This window comes from Rhea americana, unplaced genomic scaffold (assembly GCF_003343005.1).
Source record: "Rhea americana isolate MKP2758 unplaced genomic scaffold, rheAme1 scaffold_15, whole genome shotgun sequence".
NCBI lineage: Eukaryota > Metazoa > Chordata > Aves > Rheiformes > Rheidae > Rhea > Rhea americana.
In genome coordinates, this window is record NW_028185594.1 from 3,127,317 (window position 1) to 3,143,180 (window position 15,864).

Consider the following 15,864-nt stretch of genomic DNA (forward strand, 5'->3'; position numbering starts at 1 on the left):
CAAAAGCGCCAAGACTCTGGACAYAGCGCCACAGATGTCCTTCTTCACAGTAAATTTAGCCAAGGGGAAGGCTGGTGGCCACATCTCAGGCCAGGGAGACGACCAAACGCTCTCTATTGCCAGCTCTGTCACTGCCTTCCTGAGTGATCCAAAGAGCCTCGATTTTCCTCCAGCAAATTAGGGTGCTGCGGGTGCCACATGAGCTGCAGTGCTGGGTGCCTGCTGCTGCCAGGCAGATGCAGGGGACAGCCCCCCCTCCCCGAGCCCCCTGCTCCCCAGTGGCCACGGCAGTTTTGCRAGCAGTGGAGGGGAGCCGTGCCCCACGCCTCGATGGGCGGTGAAAGCCTCAGCAGGACGCCCCTTCCTCGGGGCCACGGCATCAYGCCGGTGCTGGCCCGCCACGGGGCTGCCGCGATGAACCCTCAGCTAACCAGGTCGCCTCCTGCCCCTCCTTGCGCTCAGAGAAGCTAGTGAAATGCCCTTTCAAAGTAGCTGTCTCTGCAAACCTTGCAGCATCCTCCGTCCCCGAGGGGACGCGCGTAGTCAAGCAGCGCAGCCCGGCTCTCCTCTCGCTCTCGCTCATCGCAGCGGGGACGCCCCGCGCTCCGGGAGAGGCGGCGGAGCGTGGCCGGGGAAGGTGGCAGCTCACCGTACCTGACTCAGCRTGTCTCTCCGCCTGCTGATCCTTCCGGATCGAAATGCCCCCCCCGCCTTTAGCAGCGCACAGGGAGCTGGCGAGCAGCTCCCCAAAGATTTTGGGATCTGCTTCCCCTCATTTTTAGCGCACACCTAACTGCATTGCTGCAAGAAGCAGAGGCAGAGGCCGCCCATGCGGGGTGGAAGCCGGGCATCTTTTCTGGCAGATTACCTACTTCGGTGTGCTGCCATGCAGAAAGGGCAGTGTCTTCACCTTTCAGGGCTGGCAAACCCCTATTCAATGCGGGCAGGTTTTAAGTTGAGCGTAAGAAAGTAAAATGTGGGAAAAAGAGTGTGGAGGTGCCTCTTCCGCTGAGATCCCATCGAGCCTCTCCCCAGGGTCCCGAGGAATTTGATGCGTTTCCGAAAGTAACAAACGCTCTTGCTAGAAGCAGCTTCCTCAGGCTGAATATCAGCAGTCTCCCAGGCTTCATTTGGACAGTTCCCACATGTGAGGATGTGGGGAGGGGATGAAAGGAAGATCTGGAGCCTGTTCACTGGTTTCTTCTCTCTATGGATGCAAAATGAGGGCTTGAGGCTCCAGAAAGTTCACTACAGCTCTCATAGCTGTCAGTTCACTCTGCAGTGCTCGCTTCTCTCAGACAGTAACACAGCCCTAGGGCAAAAAAACCTGGGAGAAGTTTTGCATGATCTAATGAACTGGTTTAAACTTGTATTTCCTGGCTTGACCCTGTGCAAGACAAAGCATGACCCCCTCCTAGGGAAGCAGGAGCTGTGCCCCATGTTCCCCTTAAGCTCCAAAACTTTTGAGTTCTCCCCTCACGTTGGTATGCAGTGATGCTTCCTCAGGCCTCCTAAGAGATGGCTTGTAGTTGTTACRACAGCGATACTGAGCATTGCATGGTGAGAGTTAACTGCTTCCCAGCAGGASGACTGAGTTCTGCACGGATGCGTCCTTCAAAGCAATCCCGCCTGCCTTGCACTCCAGCTGGACAAGTCATCTACAGGACAAGTCGTCTACAGGTAGGAGGGCCCCCGGCACCGCTCAGCGCTTCCCGTGGAGGCTGCGGATGGCGGGTTGAGCGCTGTGGCGATGTGTAGTGTAAACCTGAATCACTTCCAGTGGATTCAGTGCAGAGTTCACACCAGAGTAACTGCAAGGCCGCTTCGCCCAGCAGTAGCCTGGTGTGCTCACTGAAGAAAGGTACTCTACCGACCAGGCAGCGAGGAATGAACGTGAAGGATGGGGTTTGCTCAAGCTCTGGCCTGGCGCCCAGTGACATTAATTGTCACCTGGAGAAGTGCGCGGGCCGGCGGCGAGCAGCACGGGCAGCGAGGCACGGGCGTGCTCCCTCTCGAGGGCGCACGGCGGGCAGACCCAGCTGCGCTGCCGAGCCGGCCAGCGGCCAACGCAACGAGCCCCGGTGCTGCAGGGGGTACGAGAGGAAGGACTCGCCTCGCCTTTGTTTCACTGTTACCCTCGGTATTTTCTCATCCCTGCCACGGTCTCACACTGGCGGTTCTGAGAATATAGATGCCAAATGACATTTGCCTGTGGTAGAGTTATTTAAAATGACGCTTGTTAGAAACCCACAGCTCTCAAACAGGAGAGGGGGAGGGCTTGCGAGAAATGGATTCTTTAGGAAGGTCTGGCAGATGCTTTTCTAAGAATACACAGCACGGTAACAGGCAACGTGCTCGCCGAAGGTGAAAGGTGTAAGTGTATATACTGGATTGCCAGCTCCAGGGGGAGGTCTGATGAGAATGTATCACTGTGTACTCAACTCCATTTTTATTTGGTCCTAACTTAATTTTTCTTTGTCATCCATTTATAGCAGAGTCTTTAAGTAATTAACTATACTTAAATATTTTGCAGGGAAGCTGAATGTAGAAAAATCCAGAAACACCTCCCCGCCTTTATTTTCCCTCCTGTATGGGGCTGGCAAGCCATAGTGACCAGCAACCGCCTATCTCTCCTGCTACAATAGCAATCACAGCCCTATTTACAATGATCACATACAAAGATGACAAAACCTTGACCTAAGGCAATGGTGAGGACAACCAGATAATAAACGTGATGCATATCCGTGTGGGTGTATGAAAGGGGGAGGGAAGGGAAAAGCTAGCGAGGCTTTTAAGATTTGAGGCACACTCTTAAATGTACGTGGTACGCTCTTCCTAGAAGGGGGGGACCTCGTGAGTTATTTATAAAGCCTCAGGGTGCCAAACCCCAGAGTTATAGCAACATCTGCTCAGGGAGCTTGTAAAAACAAAGTCCCCTTTGCACCATTTTCCTGGGGMTAAATCGTGCTTTAGACTGTATGACTTGTGTCTGTTAGTACTCTGAATGTGCCCACGAAGGCTCCTGGGAACGGAGGCAAACTGGCCCTTACCATCTGTGTCTTTAAACTCTCTTACCCTCCAAAGCAGGGTGGCYGCATCCAGGCTACCCAACTGGAGCAGTTACTGCAAAGTCCTGAGTGCAGCTCGGTGCGGACCCTGCAGTATCTGCCACCCCACGCTCGCATGTAGCCGGGTTGCTCACGTCTCCCTCGCTCCTACGCCTGTGACTGATCCAGAAGGTTTTAGCATATAAATAGAGAGAGCTGCAGTGAAATTCTGGGCACCCAGGAGTCCCCTTCCCTGAGCCCCTCTCTCGAGGGCTCCCAGGTATGCCCAGATGTGCTGTATCCTTTCGACAGCTCAGCCCAGYCACATCCACTTACCCTGGCTGGCTGGCTGGGGAGGGATCTGTGGGGCTCTGCCTCTGAAGGACATTCCCTTGCCCAAACTCAGTATCACTGATATTTCCCACAGCAGTCATTCAGGCAGCCTCCTCTTCAGCTTTTCTATCGCAGCAAACGTGGCATCTTCTTAGACTTCAGTACTGCAGTCACTGCTTGGGGCCTCTGAGGGCAAAGCCRAGCAAATCGCGCCGCCCAGCCAGGCACGGCGCAGCAGTAAACTTCGATTTCACAGATGCAGTCCCTTCTTTCTTCCCCGAGCCCCCACCGCTGGCCCGGCCGAGCCCTGGCAGAGCGGGCGCGCGCCAAGCGGTCGGGCTCGCGGCGGCCAGCCGAGCGCTCCCCTGGCAGCGGTCGCTGCCGGCTGCTGGACGAGGCTGCTGTCACGCCAGGAGCGGCACGGCAGTGCCTGCACCGCACGCTCGCCCGCCCTGTAACAGCCGAGGTGGCCACGCTGTCGGCAGAGAGTGCTGCTCTCTGAGGAAACCTCATCCCGGAGGCTGCCCACTGCCGGAGCACACCAGAGCTGCCCTCAGCCTGCAGCTAAAAGGCACAAGGATAACTTCCTGCCGTGTCTCCACCCAAAGTGAAGTTAACTACGAAACGTCGGCGATTTCCCACGGAGCCACGTCGGCTGACCGGGCTTCGCAGCGCCCGAGAGGAGCACGCGGGCTCCGAGGAGGAGAGGCCGTGAGCTCAGCCCTCGCCTTGGCAGCTCTGCCAGGACCGCAGCTCTGCGCGGCGCGGGCGCCAAACAAGTCATCTGCCCTCGATCAAAAACCCCTTGGTATCTGCCCTCCTTTCCCTGCTAAGTGGATGACAGTCCCTTCAGGCAGGTTCTCTTACAGAAAACCTCCAGCTGGCAAGGGGGAAAAGCGGCCAGCAGCTAYGCAAAAAGCTAGGAGCACGTGCTGGAGTTTAGAAAGCAAATCCCCAAAACAACGCAGGGAAAACGGCGCTGGGGGCGGGAAGCGCGGGGCAAAGGGGGTCGCTGCGCGCACCGCGCGCCCGCCACCACCCTAGCGCCGAGCCGAAGGGGGGACTCTGCCCCGAGCGCCCAGCGCCGGSCGGGCCGGGAAAACACAGAGTATCGTCTTGAGAGCAGAGGAAAAAGAGAGAAGACTGACGGCGGCGGTGGGAAACGAGCCGAAAACCATAGCCGAGGCCCAAAGTCTGAATAATCAGGTGAACGAGGAGGGTGCTGGTGCGCGAGCGAGAGGCACTGAGTCACCCTGCAAGCTTCCACCCTGAAGGGCTCTGCACCTATTTCCCCGAAGGCGATCAGTTTTGCATAATTCAGAACTTTTGTGAAAGGTGTTCATTGGAACACGATGAATATTTAATTTTTGTTGTTGTTTCGCTGGCAAATTTGGAAAGTTAGGAGGACTCATTTCAATCAGCCTGAAAGGAAAAAAGATTAATTTTTTTTGTGAATTGAAAAGTAAAACAAATAATGATTTGGAGGGTTCAGATGAGACATCGGTTCCTAAAAAATTTTAAAGCTTCATTTTGATGGTGGCTATTTCAATATATTTTGAATATTTGAAAATAAAGGGGATTTTTGAAAGAAAATTTGCTTTGAACAAGAAAAATCAAAGCTTTGAATTTGGAAAATGTTGCAAAGAACTAAAAGAACTATTTTGTCGGAAACTTTGAAGGTTTTTTTTTTCTTGAAATTAAAGAATACGACAGTACTATTTCACCAGAAAGTTCTTCACAAGAGAGAGCGACTGAATGGAGAGAGGAACAGGAACGGAGGGAGCCGGGTCCTGCCTAGCCCCTCCAGCCCGAAGGCCTTACTACGGAGTTACTGGCTGCTCTTCCGGCAGGAGCCAGCCCCGAGCAGCCGGGAGCAGCGGCCGCAGCGCGGTCGGCCCGTGCCGAGCGACGGCCCGGCGGCGGCAGCGCCCGTCGCGAGGCCGCGGCAGAGCGCGGCGCTGCCGCCGCCGGGTCCGCAGAGCGGCGAGGACGCGGCCTCCGGCTTTACACTTTTTCTCTCACGAGACATCGGTTGGTTGCTGACGTTTGAGCGTCACAAAAAGTGGGTTAATGCAATGGCCATTTAAATGAGCAGACGTAGCACGAAACCTTAGGAAGTGAAACTTTCTCAAGAAAGCTCTGCCCATCCGCAGCTCCTCCTGCTGTACAGGGTTTCCTTCACAATTTTCTCTTTCTACCCGGTAGCGGCTCTAGGCAGAACAATGGCAAGCGTGTAATTCTGACAACGCCTAACGTATCTTTGTCTTCTCTGCAAAAGAACTGATGATTTGGAAATGAAAAATGCTGTTTGTGGGGGCTGGAAAAAAAGCTTTAGGAAAAGATACACATGCATTGTCTCAAAAATTCCCCCCTTTCCCTCARCATTTCATTAAAATTATAAAATTCAAAAACACTTCCCTCAGTGTAGCGTAGGACTTGATTTTCATTGGACCCCATCCAACACATTTGTTTTCTTTGCACRCACCAGATATAATCTCACTGTTACCTGAAAGAAAATTTCCCCAAGTGTTGTGTTACCCATAAGCCATCCTCCCTTTTCTCCCCTCGTACTGATTTTGCAGCCCTGCTTCATAATCTCTTTCGCCGCTAGGAACACACAGGCTTTGCAAACTCCTTYGCTTCTCCCCTTCCTCCCCAGCACAGACCGCAGCCAAACCACCCGCTGTGATGCTTCCCGGTGTCCGCTAGCCCTGCGGCCCAGACATGAGGAACTCTCTGGGAAGCTGGATCTCAGTGTTAAGAYGCAGGATTTCCTAGCTGGGTTTGCAGGCACTGCTGGTGGGGGGCAGCAGGAGCTGGGAGGAAGCACGCCGGCGGGATGCTCGCTGCAGTCAGGGGTCTTACAGCAGGGACTAACCAGCGCCCCGCTCTAGTGACCAGGAGGGTAAGTCAGCCACCCTGGCGTTCAGCTCTTACAGGTGAGGTTGTCTAAGAGCACGAGAGAGACAGAGCTTGTCGGGAGCAGCCACCTCCCAGCAAGCAGGTACAGTAAGAGCGAGCTGCTGCGAGAGGCAGAAGCTTGTCAGCTTTTTCAAACTGTCAGTTTGGGTGGCTAAAGCCTCAACCTCCCCTTGCAAATGTGGCCTCTCTGGCATCTCGATTTTTCAGTTCCACACTCAGCCCTGGTGTGGACTTTGGGAAAGGGGAATTGCTAAGTCCTAGAGATGCTGTTTCAAGTATTTCGCAAACCAAGGAAGACAAGGGGAGTTCAAGTCACCACTGCTGCCAAGATAAGGCTTTGTACATGAGATCAGATTCTGTGGTGAAGAGTGGGCTGCACAACAAATCCTGCGCTGATAATTTTCTGGAAGGAATAGGAGCTGCTTTTAGTTTGCTGACTCACATGATGCCAGCCACAAACCCAGTACTTAGCTGCAGCATCCCACCTGCAGAGGGGTCTGGGTTACAGGATGACGGGTTTTTTGTGCAACTGCTACACTGTAAAAACAAGAGGGTTCTTGCAAAGCCTGGGATTTATTATACAACCCTCTGCCTGAAATTCTTTATCTCTGTTTTCTAGGGCCTTCAGCCTATGATTTACAAAATATATTATAATACAAACTCGCAAGCCACGCACACATTACTGTGAACTTCTGGTAACATGTGATGGTCCATGGACCAAAGGCAAACAGATCAAGAATATCACTTCCATACATCAAGACACAATCCCCACAGATCTYAGATGTAATTCCTAGGAACAACTCTCTGATAGGCAGCAACACAACAACCTAAAATGAATCCACTATTCATTCCATGGTTGTTGTGGATAAAACTGCAATGGAAGAGGCAAGGAGAGGGTGGAGGAAGCAGAAAAGTGAGGAGAGGTACAGCAAGGAGCGATTCTGAAGCTCTGGGAAGGTGGTTCCCTCMCTGCTGTGTTTCCAGACCTCCTTGCTCTGGGAAGCAAATTTTGAAGAGCAGCATTGCAGTGCAGGCAGGTGGTGAATAACCTGGATTCTGCTAAAACGTGCTTTTGCCCATAAGTGGTTTCTGGGCAGGTTTTGTCTGGGAATATGCCTCATTCATAGCCTAACATTCACATCTGAAAGCACTGAAAAGCTACACACAGCCCTTCACTAATCCAGCCGCTCAGATTTCTCCCTAAAATATCATTTTCCCTCTCAGCATTCTCATTTCCTTAATTCCATCTCATCAAAAGCCCTCTGAGATTTCCATGCTGAAGGTGTTTTCCTTAGAAACTCCATGCTTTGCATCTTCTGCTCCCAAACTCAGTGTGCCCCTGAGAAGAGAGAGATACCCGTGCTGCAGCTCTGACGTCTGGTCACCGTACAGGCAAGCCAGACTGATGGCAAATATGGCTGAACGTGACAAAATACATTTAAAAGCTTTTGCCCATGATCCCAGTTCACCTTTTGATTGCTGAAACACTCTCCTCCCTGGCCTTGACAAACCTTGGCTCACTGCTGTGCATTAAAAATGTTACAGTGAACTCTCACTTTGAACACCTTGCCATTCTCCCTGTGTCTCTCCGCTGGCTGCTCTGTTTTATTACTACGTTTCCGTCCTTCACTTCATTTTCCAGCCCATCCCATCCTACCTATGACTTCTGTTTGCTCTTCCGAAATGGCCTCCAGACTTGGACGAACAAAGCTGACCTTCATCACCCATTTGTCGTCATATCAGAGGAGTGCTTGGAGGGGTCCGCGCCGTTCCACGGCCGCCCGGGAGCATGCCGCGCTTTGTCAGGTCTCCCGCCTTTCAAACGGTCGGAGTCTACGCACGCCCGCAGAGTTGAGCGCTCTCTCCTATATGTAAACTTCTGTCAGCCCTTTGCTTAATAAATGTTAAACGTCAACATTTGATTCGAGCTTTTCCAAGAGTCCTGCTTTAATCTTGTGATCTTAAATGCCAGTAGTAATTTTTTAGACTTCAATTAATAACTAGGGACTTAACTAGCCCTATTTAGCCCTCTTTCTCAGCCCTACAGACTTCTGTTTTGATCTCTTTCCCCATGGTCCTCGATCCTATATTTTAACTGGTTAAGTTTTTGGAGCATGGGAAGGGGCAACGCATTCCCACTTTAAATAGACTGGGGTCCTGGTTCCTACTGGGGCATGTATGTACTATTGCAAATAACATGTAGCAAACCAGCCAGATAAGGGATACAATGCAGACCTTCAATGCTAACTGGGTACTGTCAGCCAGGGAAACTGGGAGGCAAGTTTCCCTTTGTGTTAGACAACTTGAATACCCTGAATTTCAGGAAAGACTGTCACATATAATTAACTTTACAGGACTGTGGCTTCAATATCAGCAGGGGTAATGAAGCCTGGACTCTGAAAAGGACCAGCAAACATAGCATAAAGGCAAAAACCTCCCTCTCACACATCCACCTGTGCCTCAAATCCTTCTGGGCAATCTGCTGGTCCACACTTCTTTGAAGTGCCCCAGGAGAACAACCCCATGACCCCGAGAAGGGCCGAAAGGAGAATTCCTCGGTTAGTCAGAGGCCGCCTCCGCCTCCACTCATCTTCTTCGCTGAGGCTAGACCGAGGGCACGGTCTTAGGACTAGAAAGCAGCACTTGTCGATCCAGGCTAGCGGCTGACAGAAAGGCCACATTTCTCAGAGACTTCATAAGCAGCGGTTTGGTGATGTGAATTGTGGTTCCTGCAGGAGCCAGGACTGATCCACCAAACTTGGTCATATCTAGGGCTCTAMTTAAATTGATCGGTTTTAGTCCTTTAATGGTAATGAAACAGTATTTTTTCCAGCCACTGTGTTATTTCCTTTTCTCTTTACCTATTGTTTTGTAGAAAAGATTTTTTTCTTCAGCCATACCACTTAGAGGTCTGGATTTTTTTCAAATCACAAGGCATTTCAAAACCCCAATAGGTTTGTGGCAAACTAACATCGTAAAAACGTGAATTGTTTAACATAATAAGACATGATCTCATATTCTGAGTTTAACAAAATATCCTGAAACCAGATACTTATGCAAATGTTAACTTCTCTTCTCCCCATTACATCTTAAGCAATTCACCAAGCAATTTTTTTAAAGTTCCTGTCACAGAAGAAGAAAAAAAAACATGGTCAGAATGAGGCAATTTTTCTTTAAAGCGTGAAATTAAATTTGTGAATACTAATAACATTTTGCAATGGCAATTGTGAGAGAGTGTCAGCAGGAGAGTTTGCCCTAACAATTATTCAATGAARAAAAGCAATTCAAATCACTGAAATGTGAGAGACTAACCCAAAACGACAGAGATCTACATAAGAAACCCAGTTTAACTTACTAGCGTTATGACTAATCACGTAATGTGGTCCAGTGTTCAGCATAAATTGCATGTTCCTCTGTGCTAGGTTCACAGAGGCCATGAAACCAGGATAGAYCCCAAGCTCATTCTTCAGTTTGAGACACTGAAGTTCAGCTGCGCAAGGCCCTCAGTCCCCTCCACTCTCTGATACTGTTAGCGATGGCAGCACAAGTGTCGTGTAAAGGTTTCCTGTGACCTGGGGATTTACATAACCCCTAGGAAAAGGGTACTACAATAGGTGAAGGTAGAGTGTGTGCTTTAAAAGAAAGATCTACCTTTACACTGAGTGTTTGGACATGGCAAGYGCAAAGCCAAGGCTGTTGGAGACAGCTTGAGGAATAAGTTGTGAAAGACCTTCTGAATCCCAAAGTCAAAGGAAGGTCTCTTCCATGACCTGTTCTCTTGCCCTGGCCCTAGGCCCAGTGCCAGGTTCCAGTTATGGGGAAAGCGGGGGGAAGAAGGCAAGTTCACAAGATGAGAAAGTTAGGGCAGGAAGATTCTGGACTACACAGGTGAGAAGAAGCAGTAACTGAGCAGGATAGGTCCGGTGGCTGTAGCCTGCAAAGCATGTGTGCAGCATATTGGGAAAGTGGACCAAGCAGAAGACCAGAGAGTCTTCATCTGCTGAAGGATAGTTACCAGCGAGGCACAGCAGAGATCAAAACCCTCCCAGGCGTTGGTTTGGATCTCATTGGGGTGGAGAACTCATTCCATCACCAGTACCATTAGGTTGTTGCATGCCATGACTGAGCAGGGAAGGGTGGGAGCAGTGATCTTTGCCGGAATAAGATCTTTATCCTACTACATTAGTAATCTGGCACCTACACACTCTAACACAAGGTCCAAAGTTTGATTAGCAAGGAGAGAGGGTGCCACAGGAAGGCAATCCGTATCCTTTGGGGGGCAATGCTTTGGGCTCACCTCAGGCTGCCCTAGCTACAAGGAGAGAGAGGACTTCAGGAGAATCCACAGGGAGACACACTAGGCTTTAGGTAGAAGAGTAGTCATCACAACATGAGGCTTTTAAGGAGAAACAAGGATAAAAAGGGGGAGTGGTAGATCTGAAAGGGAATCCTGAAAATGACCCAGCCAGGAAACAGGGTGGATAACATTGGACACACAGTGTTTGCCAGAGCAGTCTCCATTCTGTGGTACCTCTCAATCTAACTATATAAGATACTGGGGGAACTGGGGCAGAGAGTACTGAGTTGTATATGGCAATCCTATGCAAATATTTAATGGTTATTTGCACCATCAATATGCAGTCTCAATCAATTATGAWGAGATGACTTTATGGTTGATGAGGCTTGAATGCATCATTTGTTTCACTGCATACAAAACCCAAGCCAAAAGTATATACAGGACAGATAATTTGGTTACTATTCTACATACAAATGTGTCAAGCATAGGCTAGTAATTTCAAGCTGTAAATCTCATTGATATTCTGGTATATGATGTCGCAATAACATTTATTCAATATTAAATTTAATATTAAAATTGATTTAAGCTTGTCTAACCAGTAATACAATTTGGCCCCGACTTGTTATTTGGATGTAGTTTTTGTTTTCCCATAGTTTTGTTTTTATTTATCTCCAGTTCTGTTTTGAATGCTGGCTATGAATCTGTCATTACGGAAAACTGTTGCATCATTGAAAAAGGAAGTATTAAATTTATTTATATAATTATGTATTTATGTGATTTCAAAATCAAATATTTATCCTATATCTTTGGACTGGGCTGCTTCCATTTAAGAATGAATGCTGTTAGTTTTCCTAGGTCACACTTCAAAAGTAGACCTATATGCATAAATGATGGTACACCTTCTAAAGGAACTTGTCAAAAGAGGAAAAAAAGTAAACGATGACCTTCAGTATAACTTTGTATTTATAAAATTCTTTAACTGGTGATTCATAGATGTGACATCCCATCACTTGAAACAGCAAGACAGTTTTCAGGCCTTACATGATTTTTAAGAGGCCAATGGGTGAAAACTGTTTCACGGAGATTTGAAATGATGAAGGTGCTGTAAGCAGAAATAGTAATAATYAAAGCTCCTGCAATGTTTTTCATCTGTTGAGCTCAAGACACTTAGACAGAAAAGTCTGTAGGTAGGAAAAGTATTATACAGATGTTTAAGTCATTAGCTATAAACCTAGATAGGCATTTTTTTTTTATTTGGAAACAGGAAAAACTAAAGAAGCTGGGTTATGATTTAGGTTGCATTGCTGACCTGAAAAGACGAGGCTTTGCAATTGTAATAAGTGTTTTGAAGGGGACAGCAGTTTTGAAACATCAAAAGCACTAACATGAAAACTTGCCAAGAAACTGGGGGTGGAAGGAAGTCCTCCATAAAAAGGTAAGCTTGCACTGATTCATTGTGTTGTATTAGGCAGAAATATAGYTGCCTATGTGTTGTCCTAATAGGAAATACCTGATGATTCTAACATATTAAATGTTATGAATATGAAAGGTGGCAGCAGCAAAGGGCCTGAACTGCTCTATTGGATGATTACCTTTCCTTCTCCAATTCTTAAAGCAGAATTGATGCCAGTTTCAGATTGAATATATATTTTCCATCTGCTGAATAGTTGTTTTTGTTCATGCTGTTTGAGGTTAACATTGCACGTACTAATCAAACCCACTACTTCCTTTCTCGTAAAACCAAAACAAAGCTTCATATTACTTTCAGGTACAGCATCTGGGATCAAAGCTATATATATACACACTGATTCTGTGTGGGTTCAAACATTTCGAAGATTYGGTATCCTGAAAGGTGTCGCCTTTTTTTCCAGTCCTTCTGAGAGTTCCAGTTTGGCTTAAAGTCTGAAGGCATCCGCCACCTTCAACTCTTTCAGCATCTGTCCCAGCGCAGGAATGCTCTCAGTATTGGTCACCGTGGGCTTTCTCTGCACAGCCACTGCCATTGCCGAAGGTGGGTAGATGAAGCAGGCAAGGTAGCTGGGGGTGTCTACATTTTCTCAGTTTCACCTCTTTGCAGGACAGGGACTGGATACAGCAGGGAGAGAGATGTGACATGGGACATCTCCATAGCACAGTCTGGAAACAGAGTCTTGGGGCACTGTGAGGGATCTGGAAAACCAGAGASTTTAGAGCAGCAGCATCTCTAGAGAGGCTGGGCAGGATTCAGAGAAGCTCAAGGAGGAAAAAAGATTTTGTCAAATCAGGCCTTGCGAGAAGCTGATAATGTGGAGATAGAGGTTGGAGCGGATAGATAGATTCTGTTCCCCTCTCTCCCAAATTCTTGCACTGCAGAACTAGAGATAAGTCCTGTATAAATATGCACTGATACCAAAGCCCTGTATAAATATGCACTGATACYAAATGGAATTGAACAAATAATACTGAATCTTAACAGTTTATTAAAGCAAAAGTCACTGCCTTCCCATGGTACAGTGGCATAGAGCACAGCAGCTGCAAATAGCAGCTAGTGATGTACATGCTAGTGTTCCCTAAAGATTTGTAATGATATTTTTGCAGTATGTTTATCAGGCTCTGCTGTGTTGCTATATTGTGGCTTAGAATTTCTTAGTACTTGTCTGGGAATTGCTAGTTAAAAATAAGGAGCAAAAAGATCAGAAACAAACATGCAAACAGATTTTCCATTCAGTTTTATTGTTACCTTAATGCTCCTGTTACATGTTCCATACAGGATGTCAAGCTGTTTATTTCTGTATGTCAGCATGCTCATTTCTGCCAGGTGGAAATTGTTTTTTAAACAGTTTTGCCTTTTAGTTTTCCCTTCAGTTTTTAAAAWTTCTAATTTGAAAATTCAGAATTTCAGCTTTACATCTGAAGTCTATTTTTTTGCTTTCTTATAAGTATGTTAAAAAGTTGTTGGCTTTTTTTTTTCATCTTGCACTGAAGCATGCAGGCTATTCCTCCAATTGCTGGGTGAAGCTACCTACTATTTACCCCAAAAATGACTGCTGAGATTTATAATAGCATTCACTGTAATGAAAGCACTTCTTCAGCATTTTTCAGTATATTATTGCAGTCTCGATGTGAATTGAGGTCTTGGGAGGTTTTCTGGAAGGATTTAGTAGCATTTCTAGGAATTACCTATGGATGATGGGAGATGGTAGGTATAGATTTCAAGTAGAAGTTTACACATGACTGCAGATCATTCCTTTGACAGCTCATTTGCCATCATGCTCTGTACTCCCCTGCAGTAATGGAAGTGACTCAGCCAGCGATGGTGCTGGCCAACAGACAAGGAGTTGCCAGCTTGGTCTGCAAATACAAGCACATTGGGAATGCAAAGGAAATTCGAGTGACTCTGCTTAAACAGACGGGCGACCAGTTCACTGAGATTTGTGCCTCAACCTACACCACGGAGTTTAAAATGTTCAGTGTGGAGGAGGTCATTCAGTGCCATGTTAGCCCTAGTCGAAACAACGTGACCCTCACTCTCACAGGCCTGCAAGCTAATGATACTGGTCTTTATATCTGCAAGATGGAGCGGATGTACCCTCCACCTTATTTTATGAACACAGGAAATGGGACCCATCTCTACGTTATTGGTAAGCCAAGCTGCTTTACACTACTGTGCTATGCCCAGATCAAGGGAGCTGTTACTATGCCTCAAAGATATCCAAAGTCCTGTCTGTAAAGAGTGAGGCTGAACACTGATTCAAACTTTGAGAATCATGACTAGCTCTTATTCCTTTAGGATCTCTCTGTAGTCACCTAAAGCAGGTACATTTATAGGCTTGGGATGCATTTATAGTTGTATGGATGCTTGACAGCGTACACATACCATGTACTGCGTATGTATGTTCAGGCAGTTACACATATAAGTAGAGAAACAGCAAAGTTGTATGCTCTCCTACAGATAAAGCCCATTTTCCCCAGAGGCTGAGCGGTCAAGGACTTGGAGCTCAATCCTGGTAGTATCCTAAGAAAGCACATTCTAGAGAAGAGCGGCACAGAGGCTGGTTCACGGGACGTAGAGGCTTTCTTACAAGACTAACGTACAATATGATTTCTGTGATATGTTTTAGATCCAGAACCTTGTCCGGACACTGACATATATCTCTGGGTATTAGGAGCAACCGCCTCAGGATTCTTTCTTTACAGCATCATCATCTCAGCCGTTGTCGTGGGCAGAGCGGTAAGTCCCATCGAATCAGCCCCATCCCATTTATTCCCCTTTGCTCATGACAAGGAGAAAGAAATAAGAACACAGAGGGCTGTTGGGACCAAATCCCTAGGGACGGTCTAGTTGTTTCAGAGTGGGGTAATGCAGTGCTGTTACTATCATGCAAAACAAGAGATCTTGCTGGACCTACCATTAAACTTGTGCTTGGCTCGTTTGTGTTGCCAGAGCACCAGAAAGCAGTCAGCTCACACCAGCTGGACTACCTTCGGTTTAGGTTTGGGTGGTGAGAACAGGCAGGAATCTTCAGTCAGAGCTTCTTAGACCAAAGGCAACAGTCCTCACCTTGTACTCTGATTTCACATGACTGATCCRCACAAAAACCCAGGATTTGGTTTTTCCTTGCCTCACCACTCACCTCTGTGCCAAGTGAACTTACAGAGTCCTCCCCTTGTGACAAGGCAGAATTGTAACTTCCAGCATTTTAACCTCTTCCCTCAGCCAGAAATAGCTGCACACAGATAGAGGCATACAAAATGTAAGCCTGGGCTGTGCCCTTCARTGGGGGTCTGGAGTGCTCACCATCTGTTAGAAATAACCCAGATACCGAAGCTTAGAACCAAACGCTATCCATGCCCCATGCTTTTCCATCCATCCTTGTCTCGAGGAGCTAAATGAAACTGGCAGCTGTGAATACTCACGGTTTTGAGCCAACACTGCACTCTGCAGCAAAAGCACCTTCAAAGTGTTAGTTAATGGCAGGACTCTATCTTATCCCAGGTGGCCCCTGTAATTCCTCATTCTCCCTCCAACAGTCCCAATGGCTCTTATACAAAGACAGGGAAAGGTGACTAAAACACCTCCTACTCAGTAAAGGCAGCAGGACACTCAGCACTTTTCTTTAAAATGTGCCARTCACTTGTTATGCTGTGATCCCTTGCTTATTTTACTTTCTTCCTATATTTTATAGATACAGAGAAGACAAAGGCTCACTACTGGGGTTTATGTGAAAATGCCTTCTGAAAAGACAGAGAAAAAAGTGATTCCATTCCACATCACCATTAACTGAA

General features: G+C 47.6%; 1 protein-coding gene across 1 annotated transcript; it reads left to right on the forward strand.

Moving 5' to 3' along the window:
- The first annotated feature begins 12,552 nt into the window (after nucleotides 1-12,552).
- Nucleotides 12,553-15,864, forward strand: CTLA4 (cytotoxic T-lymphocyte associated protein 4). Its single transcript, XM_085299306.1, has 4 exons — nucleotides 12,553-12,610; nucleotides 13,869-14,219; nucleotides 14,700-14,809; nucleotides 15,765-15,864. The coding sequence occupies exons 1-4, from the start codon at nucleotides 12,553-12,555 to the stop codon at nucleotides 15,861-15,863; spliced, it is 618 nt and encodes a 205-aa protein (XP_085155432.1). The 3' UTR covers nucleotide 15,864.

Coding starts and splice junctions, on each gene's coding strand:
- CTLA4 (XM_085299306.1), top strand. CDS start 12,553: ATGCTCTCAGTATTGGTCACCGTGGGCTTTCTCTGCACAGCCACTGCC. Junction 12,611..13,868: donor AGCCACTGCCATTGCCGAAG/GTGGGTAGATGA, acceptor ACTCCCCTGCAG/TAATGGAAGTGACTCAGCCA. Junction 14,220..14,699: donor GACCCATCTCTACGTTATTG/GTAAGCCAAGCT, acceptor GATATGTTTTAG/ATCCAGAACCTTGTCCGGAC.